The sequence below is a fragment of the Stegastes partitus genome, unplaced genomic scaffold (assembly GCF_000690725.1).
Source record: "Stegastes partitus isolate 25-593 unplaced genomic scaffold, Stegastes_partitus-1.0.2 Scaffold2158, whole genome shotgun sequence".
In the NCBI taxonomy this organism is placed as follows: domain Eukaryota; kingdom Metazoa; phylum Chordata; class Actinopteri; family Pomacentridae; genus Stegastes; species Stegastes partitus.
In genome coordinates this window covers 44,262-55,235 of record NW_007579889.1, presented here as the reverse complement: position 1 = coordinate 55,235, position 10,974 = coordinate 44,262, and the positions used below count along the sequence as shown (strand labels likewise).

Sequence of the window (10,974 nt, the reverse complement as noted above, 5' to 3'; positions counted from 1 at the left end):
TCCAGTGTTTTTCCTTCAAACTCTGCAGCGATCAGACGGTGACTCACGTCTTTGAAATTGCACTTTTTTTAAACAAACACCAACTTTTCTTACGTCAGAGCAGCGACTCAAACATTCCTCCGACGTTCCCTCATGGTTTGATTCCTCCAGATACTTGTTTCAGCACAAACTCGCTGCCGGACTGCGGCTGGGTTTTTAACAAACTGCGACTCAAACCCGAAACCTGCCGTTTGAGAAGCACGTCGTCTTAAAAAACTTAAGAAACCGTCTAAATCGCACCATTTATCAGCAAGAAACCGGAAAAAAACCAGAGAGGAGTGTCGGAGTTTGGGCTTTGCAGTGATCCATTTGGAGGGAACCAGCCTGAAATCATCAAATCACTTCAATCTAGACGCCTGATTGGACTACAGGTTCAGCCCAAACGTCCATCAGCTCCCATCACACGGTCAGACGTGGCTTCACAGCGGACAGGAGGTCACAAGTTTCACATTTTTACAGCAAATGGGTGATTTTTTAAATTAGACATGAAGAATTAAAGTGATTCTGATGAAAATCACAATTCTAAAGTTATATCTGGGTCAAGGACCATCACTACGGAGCTGGACAAACAAACTCTACACACTATAAATATTTAGTTACCAATGTTTTATTTTGAATTTTTGCCGTGTGACTGTTGGTCCCAGCTGATCCACTGACGGCTCCACGGTTCCATCAAGGAGGGCAGAATTTTTGTTTTTTTACAGGATCTGGTTCAAGTAATGGGTTTATTTTCAGTGATTTTTTAATTTTAATTTTTTGTAAATGACACGTGAAATAAAGTGATTTTGAGGAAATGTCCAGTAGGTTGGATTCAGTTTACATCTGAATTATGTTGTCTCTTGGTCACAGGTGAGTCTTCCGTGATATTTTTGTTTTTGCAAAGTCTTAATCTTAATTTGAGGCAATTTTTAATGAGACGTAAAAAAAAAAAAAAAAAAAAGTAAAGAAAATTATGATTTTTAAGTTATATTTAGTTAATTTTCCTGGTGATCCCGAAACTCACTCGTGATTAATTTAAGTATCGTTTGAAAGTTGAAAATTCACCAAATTTTCCTGTTTTTACCGTTTCCTGCTGCGACTAATGGTGTCATTTTAGTGATTTTTCAACACGTTTACTGTAAACACTGCCTGCAGTTCAGCCGAGAACTCTCTGAATTTTTGCCTTGTGACTGTTGGTCACAGCTGATCCATTGATGGCTTCACGGTTTCATCAAGAAGCTCAGAATTTTTTGTTTTTTACAGACTCTGGTTCAAGTAAAGGGTTTGTTTTTTAGAATTTTTTTTTCTTATGGCTAAAATATCAGGATTTTAAACAGGTCTGATTACGTCTCCTGAACAAACGACTAAAGAGGGCAGAACGTTTGGGATTTTTACAGACTGCAGTTACTGCAAATGTTATTTTGGGAGAATTTTTAAACTAGACACGTAGAATAAAGTGATTTTGATGACTTTAAGCTCAGATTTGGATCATTGCTGTGATCAAACAGCAGATGTGTAGTTCGAGGACGATCAGAAAGTAGGTTTTTTTACAGTTTCTGTGCCATTCTAGTGATTTATTTTAAAGCTAACAGGCATTTTAAACCCACCAGCAGGTCTCAAGAGTCCAGATTAGTCGGTTAATTGCCTCCTAACTTTGTGAATTTAGCAACACTAAAGCAAACGAACCTTTAATCCCGTTACGATGGACGTGCACGCGAACAGGAAGTGGATGTTCTGATCAGAGGTCTGTGATCCTGGAGGTCACTGAAAACCCAGACTTGTAGCAGAAAACGACTAAAAGGCCAAAGCAACAGAGAGAGAAAGCGAGCCGGCAGCTACGTCATGTAACTGTGTGTGATTTGACGGTTTTGCAGTGAGTTGCGTCCACAGAGCAAACCGGAGATCAGCCCTCGACATCCGGCCGACAGAAACACATCCAGCGCAGGTTCACACCTCAGCAAACACGTTGACAGAAGCTTTTTATAGCCGCAGCCCGCCGGCGCTGCCCTGAACACACCAGTGTTATTTATAATAATAATATATAAACCACAGCAGCTGCTTGGAAACGGATCCGGTCCTGACAGGAAGGTGTCGGACGTTCGTATGAGACGATATCGGATCACAGCGGCGAGGTTCTGAGCGTTTAGTTTGGTCTGAAATCAGCCCTGATGTCCAGTGAAGGCTTTAAACTCAGCACACCGGGTCGGAGGCTGTCAGAAATCAGCACCTACAACACTGTTTATCAGCAGCAGAAATGGTTTCAGCTCATTTGGTTTGACCTTTCCTGTGTTTCATTTGGCATTTTTTCCACTTTTTTACGTAACATTCAGTGTTTTTTGTTTTGTTCTGTGACCGTGTTGGTTGGGTTGTAATTATTATTCCTGTTATTCTAGATTATATATGATAATTATGTGTTTTAAACTGTTGATGTAGATGACAAGAGAGAACTGAAAAGACCTTTTCTGCAGCTGATGGCAGATTAATTATTTACACACTAGTAGAAGATGATTAGAAAATCTTTCAGGAGCATAAAAAGAGAGAATAATATTCCTCCTCCTCTTGTTGTTTCTCTGCTCGTTGTTCATCCCGTTGTTGGTGCAGAATCTTTAAGGTCGCAGCAGAAACAACGAACAGCAGGTTTCAGTCGAGTTTAGGTTCATCTTTGATCAAACTGATGGACAAAAAGTAAACTTGACAAACAAAAGCCCCAAAAACAGAAACTATCTAGATGTGGCACAAAATGACCAACTGGGATAAAAAAGGACCAAAATCAGACACACAAGGACCAAAATGGAGCAAAAAACAACACAAAGAGATGCAAAATGACCACAAAGAGACACAAAATCACGACATGAGACACAAGATGGCACAAAAAACACCATCAATGGACAAAATGTTCACAAAGAGACGCAAAATTACCAAAATCAGACACAAAAAGGACCAAAATGGAGCAAAAAACAACCATAAAGAGATGCAAAATGACCACACACAAAGAGACACAAAATCACGATATGAGACACAAAATGGAGCCAAAAATGACCATAAATCGACAAAATGCCCACAAAAAGACACAAACTCAACAACATGAGATGCAAAACAACCACTAGTTTGGTGTCGCTGCATTGAATTCAGCCAAATATTTCCCGTTTAAGCCGTCTGGTTCGGTTAAAACAAGCTCCTTGTGTGTGCTGGTGAGAAAACCGTCTCTTTTTTAGCATCTGAGAGTCGATGAACTTCTCATTTTTTCCGTTCTGAAATTATTTTATAAACTTGGCGCGTCAGATGCGTTTGACAAATAACAGTGACTCCACATATTTATATCGAGTTTACAGTTGGTGATGGAAGCTGGAGGGAAGTTTATCTCCGTATATTAAACCGTAAACGCGGTTTAAACAGCGGCAGGGCGGTGAAGTAGGCGAAAGGCTGTGAGACGAGGCAGCGCTGGAATGTCACAACTCCTGTGGCTGCATGCAACACGTCCATTCATCCGGCGTGTTCGCGCTGCACTCGGCCCGATGAGGCGATAAGGAAATCACCGTCTGCAGCTGCACAGCCTTCACGTCTGTTAAAGGTTTTCCTCTCACTGCAATCATCGTTTCCAGCACGACGCTAACATCACAGCAGGAGCCCGGCTAGGTGAATGAAAAAGGAAAACCCAGGCTGCAGAGATGTCTAATCCTGATACGGTGCCACGAAAACAACAACACAAAGTTAGCGGTACGAGACACAAAGCAGCCAATATGGGACAAAAAATGACTACAAAGAAACACAAAATTAACATAAGACAAAAACGGCCAAAATGGAACTAAAAGGTCAACCACAGAGACAAAATGGCAGAAAAGGGATGAAAAATGCCTAAAATCAGACACCGAATGAGACCAAAAATGACCAAAATTGAGTAAAAGGACCATAAAAAGATGCTAAACGGCCACAAAGACACTCAAATTAACAATATAAGACTCAAAAACGGCCAAAATGGAACTAAACGTCAACCACAAAGAGACAAAATGGCTGGAAGGGGATGCAAAATGGCTAAAATCAGACAGTAAATGTCCGAAATGTGACACGAAATGAGCAAAATTGAGTAAAACAACCATAAAAAGATGCAGAATTACCACAAAGAGACTCAAAATTAACAATATAAGACATAAAAATGGCCAAAATGGAAATAAAAAGTGAAGAAATGGCATAAAAGGGATGCAAAATAGCTCAAATCAGACACTAAATGAGACCAAAAATGACCTAAATTGAGCAAAACAACCATAAAAAACATGCAGAATGACCACAAAGATGCTCAAAGTTAACATTATGAGACACAAAATGATCAAGTTCAGACAAAACGACCCTAAAAAGATGCACAAAGAAACACAAAATTCACACTATGAGACACAAAGCAGACGTGAAACCAGCAGAAGCAGACACACTGACAGCAGCGTAGTTTACAGAACGTTTACAGAACGTTTATACTGACTCAGCTCCACGCCGTCTAAACCTGTTACAGGTTAATTAAACGCTCCTCGTGCACGCTGCTGCCTGTGGAAGTGGAGACGGCGGCGGCGGCGGTGGCGGTGAACGCGAAGCGGCTTGACTCAGCAGATCGTCTGCCAGCAGCTCACCTTTAATCACACATGACTCGTCAGGTTCCCAGTCGGCTTACAGAAAACGCTCAGAGGCGCCTTCAGACTTCATGGCTGAAGGGCGGAGCGGCGCTATGAGGATGTGTCGCTTCCGAAAACCAGATTCCTTCGTGCTTCTCATTCCTGCTGTCAGAGCGCTGCTCGTTCATCACACTTCACCCGATTCATAAAGCCGACTCACAAAGAGCTGGACTTTAATTTCATTCTTTAACTCGTTAGTAAATAGATAATAATAATCCTGACCTTGTTTATTAGTTTTTAATCATTTATCAACACCTTCGCTCTCCGGTTAACTCAGAGAGGCCATAACTAGGTCATTCTTGTCTTGGTTTATTTTGGTCGTTGTGTGGCGGACTTTGTGCCGGTTTGTGTCTCATATTGTGAATTATTTCGTCTCTTTGTGATCATTTCACGTCTATTTATGTTTTTTTTTTAAATCCAGTTTTGTTCAATCCACTCCACCTCTTGTCCATCATTTTGAACAAAACGCAGCCACACCGACGACTTCTTCAAAATGACACCAGTTAGTGTGTGCTCATGTTTCACAACAATCCTACGAAAATAAATGCCTCCTCATTTAGCCGCTAGCTGTTAGCATAGCCTTAGCTGTCCTGATTAGTGGAGGTCTCTGTGCTCTTGTTCAGTTTATGCAGGTTGTTTGGTTAGAACAGAGTGTTGATCTGACTTTACAAAGATGCTACAGTTCCCCCAGATAGCATTAGCTACAAGCTAATAGGCACAGCTAACCTCTTAGCGATAGCCGTAGCCTACTGTCAGAAAAGTTAGTTCCAGCTGCACCAATCGTAAACACAGAGAGCAAATGCGTTCTCTGTCTCTCTGTGTAAACAATGGTTGTGACTGACTGGTACTCGTGACAGCCAATCAGATCGAGCTGTGGGCGGGGCCACGGAGATAGCTGCTACATCAGAGAAAGGAGTGCATTTAATTTATTTTGTGATAATTGGTCAATCAAAATAATGAAGTTACATAAAAAAATGTATCATCCAGTTATTATTTAATAGTTTTCTAGTGGCTAAATGCCCCCTTATTTAGCCGCTAGCTGTTAGCATAGCCTTAGCTGTCCTGATTAGTGGAGGTCTCTGTGCTCTTGTTCAGTTTATGCAGATTGTGTGGTTAGAACAGGATGTTAATCTGACTTTACAAAGATGATACAGTTCCCCCAGATAGCATTAGCCACAAGCTAAGAGGCACAGCTAACCTGTTAGCAATAGCCGTAGCCTAGCACTGTCAGAAAAGTTAGTTCCAGCTGCACCAATCGTAAACACAGAGAGCAAATGCGTTCTCTGTCTCTCTGTGTAAACAACGGTTGTGACTGACTGGCACTCGTGACAGCCAATCAGAGGGAGGTGTGGGCGGGGCCACAGATGGAGCTGCTACATCAGAACCAAAGGAGTCCATTTAATTCAGTTTTATTGTTTACTGGTTTTCTGGTGTCAGAGAGGACAGTGAGGATGTGGCAGCAGTGGACGGGCTCATCACTGAGTTTGAGGAGATCCCGGCGTCCTCACCTTTGAAGAAGCTCTTGACTCTCAGGTATCCGACGCTGAGGCGAAGCACCGACAGCTTGTCCAGACGGGACCGGACGTCCTCGTTGAAGGGCAGCAGGTCCATGAGCCGGTCCAGCTCCCCGTTCAGCCGATCCCGGTGGCGCTTCGACGGGTTCGACTTGACAACTTCATGGCCGTCGGAGATCTTCTTCCTAAAGGGGGACGAAAACAGAAACAGGAACGTGGTCAGCGACGTGTTGCAGGCTGCAGGATGACACAAACCAGTCACACATGACCCACATTCAGCCTCAGTTCAGATGGTTCTCGTGCTCAGGTGAGTCAGCAGAGGATCAGCTGCCAGGGATGCAAGTCGGATTCGTCAGAGCCGTGGGCGTCGATTGCACAACAGTCATCATGTTAAAACAAAAGCTCTGACACTGATCCTCGTTTAGTTTAGACAAACTGGATGTTTATGTTTCGGCTTTGCAGGAAAAAAAGTGATGAAGAAGCCTTCATGAGGAACTGGGGACGAGTGGAAAGTTACCGGTCCAACACAGCGAACCGGGAAGCTCTGGTTCCTAGACAACCAGAGGGTCAATACTGAACCGCAGGAAACCAGAATGACAAACACATGCTGGTTTTACATAAAGAACGAGGACAGGTGACGTCTGTGGTGTCGGCCCAGTTACAGAGAACGAGCATCTGATGCTAGCTTTTAGTCTGTCAGTGGTCGTGTTGCATCTGTCTGAGGCTGTTTTTGTCCCAGTTTGGTTGTTTGTCGACACATTATAAGTCCTATTTTCATCATTTTGCATCTCTTTGCTGCCTCTTTGTCTCCTTGTGGTCGTTTCTTGGTTCCATTTTGATCATTTTGCACCTATTCATGGTTGTTTTTGCTCCATTTTGGTTGTTTTGAGTCACATTTAGGATATTTTGTGTCTTGATTTTAGTTAGTTTGCATCTCCTGCTCGCTATTTCATCTCTTTATGGTTGTTTTGGCTCCATTGTGGTCCTCTTCTGTAATATATAGAACATTTACTCTCTGATTTTAGCAATTTTTCATGTCTTTGCTGCCATTATGCATCTTTGTAGTTGTTTTTGGGTTACATTTTGGTAATTTTGGGTCTTATATTTTTAATTTTGAGTCTCTCTATGGTTGCTTTGGCTCCATTTTGGTCATTTCTTTCACATTTAGTATTTGATTATAATAATTTTGTGTGTCTTTGCTGCCATTTCTTCTCGTTGTGGTTGATTTTTTGCTCCATTTTAGCCTTTTTATGTCCCATGTTATTAATTCTGAGTGTGTCTGAGGTCGTTTTGCATCTATTTCTGGTTGTTTTTGTCTCAGTTTGGTTGCATTTCTTTCCAAATCTTTATTGTTTTGCACGTCTCTGTACCCACTCCTACTGTTTCCGGTCATGTCGTGTCCCATCATGTAAATTTTAAACTCCAGGCAGGTTGCACCAGACAACATGAAAGTTTAATTCCTGACCAGTGAGGGCTGATGGAATGAACCTAGCTTCAGAAGCTAAACGCTAACTGCAGCACTCTGAAGATGAAGAAATCTGTTTGTTCTTTTCAGTATGAAATAAATAACAGTGCATGACGTATTCCTCTAAACACGACAACAACGCGGAGAGGCGTTTCTGTCTCCGGGAGAAAAACAACCTTCAGTCCAGAATAAACGGCGCAGACACAGAACACACAACACGACCACAGGCCATTCCGTCGGCTACTCATGCAGTTTGTCAAAATGAAAGGCAGTTTTTAAACATGACGGCAGCTTTATGCGCTCTGCTCGACTTCTCCCCGACCACCCAGGCTCCAGCGCAGGAGATAATTACTGCGACTCCAGAGCGGGACGCGTGTGCTGCGTCGAAATGAAACCAAAACCAGAGAAAAGCGACAAACGAGGACGACACCTGCAGAGAAAAACGCCGCAGCTTTCAGGCTCTAAAAACGCCAAACGTTCAGAAATAAAAGGACGCTTTTTGGGAGCTTTTTAGGAACCGACCGCCTCACAAACATGAGCTCATTTCTATCAGGAAAACCAGACGCAGAACGAGTCACAAGTCTGAGGGTAAACCAGAGGAAACCAAAACCAGGGCAGTCCAAAACGTTCACATTTACATCCGATTAGATCAAAATTAGCACCTCACAAGTCGCACCATTTCATTTCCGTGCTCTTATTCTTGTTCATGTGCAGCTGAGGGATGTTAAAACGCTTAAAATCAAAAGTTTTAGATGCATCAGCTGCTACGTTCTGATTATTTTCAATGTGGATTAACGTGCTGATTATTTCCTGATTAACTGTTTGGTGTAAAAATGCAGAAAAATGTGGATTTGTGTTTCCACAAATGTTCCGCTTTGTCCAAATACACTCAGTTTGCTGTCATCGAGGAGGAAAGAAACCAGAAAGGAACCTCCAGCATTGATCGTGAAAACAGTTGATGATTAATTCAGCAGTTTATAATCAATGAATGGTGGCAGCAGCTTTACCAATCACAGCCGTGGAGGAGTTCGATCAGACAACAAGGCTGCTACGTGATAAATGCTGTTCAGTTTATTTAACTGCTTAAATTAACAAAATGCGAAACTCTCCCACCAAAACAACGTCTTTATTTCACGCACTGACGAAACGTTTTGCTGTTTCAAACGTGAATGACGAGGATTAAGCTGCTTTGTTGGGACCAAACCCTCACTGGGCCACAGTTCACATCCGGAGTGTGTTAACGTGGACTTCAGTCGCTGATAGTTTATTTTATCTGCAGTTGTTTAAACTGGCGCGGACTCAGTGACATGCATCTACACGAGTCTGTCCGAGTGAGAAACCTGCGTGGTTCAAGGCAGCAAGTGAAGACAAGACCAGAAGAACAAAACTTTACGCCTGAACAAAAGAGCTGCGACTGGTTGTCACATTGTTCACTGAGATAAGAAGTCCTGCACCTGAGTGGAGGCCGAGTTCCTCTGATTAGTCATCCAACAGAAATGTAGAAAGATGTTCCACCATCAGCTGAATGTATCTCCACCAACTGGCTCCTCTGGTCTCTGGTTCTGATCCGTGCTGCATTTCTGTATTGATCCAGTAGGTTGGATTTTCCTCTCCGTCTCTCTGAATATTTTTCACGTGACCGTCGATCACAGCCGAGTCACTCGTGGCTTCTCAGTTGAGTCGAGAAAAGCAGAATTTTTGGTCGTCTACAGAATCCGATCGGAGCAAACGCTGAATTTTTTGTGGATTTTTAAATGTAGAATAAAGCGCTAGTTTTCTAGATGAAACTGTACATTACCAATGATGTGTTCAAGAACGTTTTAAATCTGCTTTGTTGAGTTTCTGGCTGATAAATCGGCGTCATTTTGCAGATTTGTTTAAGAAAATGTGCCTTTCAAATGTGCCGGGGTTCAGACGGTTCAAATCGTCACCATTTTCTGACGTTTCAGAGACCAAACAACAAAGACAATATAAGAAATGTTCGCTGCAGGTTTAGTTTGTGATACATAATGGATGTGTTTCACAGCTGATGGACAGAAGGGCTTTGGGTGAGGAGTCTGTCCCCTGAATTCCTCTGTTTACCAGACTGGTTAATGACGGGCGATTACATTTCCTCCTCCACTCGTGCTCGAGCTGCACCTTCTCAGAATCGGTGCCGGACTGATCTCACGACGAAGAAATGCCTCGCTGAGACAAAAGCCGGCATTCAGAGCCCTTTTTTCCCCACCTTGACTCGCTGCGGATCACGAGGCCGGGCAGACATCAGGGCGTGCTCATTGTCGGAAAAGGGGAGATGTTTACCGTATCCCTTGGTTTCTGTTTGGATTCCTTATCTCAGCGGGACAATGGCAGGGACACGAACCCAAAGACCTCGTCTGAGCTCGCAGGCAGCTGAAACGACGCTGCTGACACACATTCGCCTGCCAGATCCTGGAGGATGAGTCAGTGGCTCGGGAGTTTACGAAAACCTTCAAAGAGCTTCCCAGGCGGAGGGAAAAAACAGAGCTGGCGCTAAATAACATGTGCAAAGACCTGCAGGGACGAAGACGATGATGATGATGATGATGAACGGGCAACAACAAGAGCAGCTCCAGCATTCAGCACATCATCATCCAACGCTGCTGCTCTTCAGTAACTTTCCACTAAAGCAAACCCACTCGTGTTCCTCCACAGAGAGTCGCTTCACACGATGAAACCTGGAGGCAGCAGGAGGCACCAAGGCCAGACACCAGCTGGTCGGTCAACATGCACCAAATGCTCATCACTGGTGTTTCTTTCATCAGGGGAAAAGCTCTCCATCAATGAAGCCAATATTTTTGTTGTCACCCAGATTGTTGATCATTTTGCACGTTACTATCCAAAGGCTTGATCCAGATACGTGACAATTTGTTGTGTTTATATCCGATTTTTGACAATTTTGTGCAGTTACACCCTCATTATTATCAGTTTTGTGCATTAACATCCAGATTATTGACAGTTTCTTGCATTAATATCCTTATTTGGAGACTTTAGTAGATCAATATTCAGGTTTTGACACTTAACTGCTTTAATATTCTGGTTTTTAATAGTTTTGTGTATTAATATCCTGTGTGTGAATGTCCAGGTTTTGGAAACAACAGCTAACTTGTCCATTTTATTTCTTTATAATCCCCGTTCTGCATCACCAGCTGATATACTTTCTGACATCGTACGAATACGTGCAGCGGCTCTGCTGAGTCTGTCCTCACAATATTAGTGTAAGTACAAAAACAAGCAAAATCACCTCAAAAAAGTGCAAAACTACCTCACAAAGATGCAGAAATCACCACAAAAGAGGCTA

General features: G+C 42.8%; 1 protein-coding gene across 1 annotated transcript in view; it reads right to left on the bottom strand.

Annotated features, from left to right (window-relative positions):
• Window positions 1-10,974, bottom strand: part of LOC103374154 (aryl hydrocarbon receptor-like) — a 56,119-nt gene that overhangs the window by 39,386 nt on the left and 5,759 nt on the right. Inside the window, exon 2 of the mRNA XM_008304191.1 lies at window positions 6,185-6,375. Coding sequence (XP_008302413.1) covers window positions 6,185-6,375 — 191 coding nt within the window. The remainder of the gene's footprint in view (window positions 1-6,184; window positions 6,376-10,974) is intronic.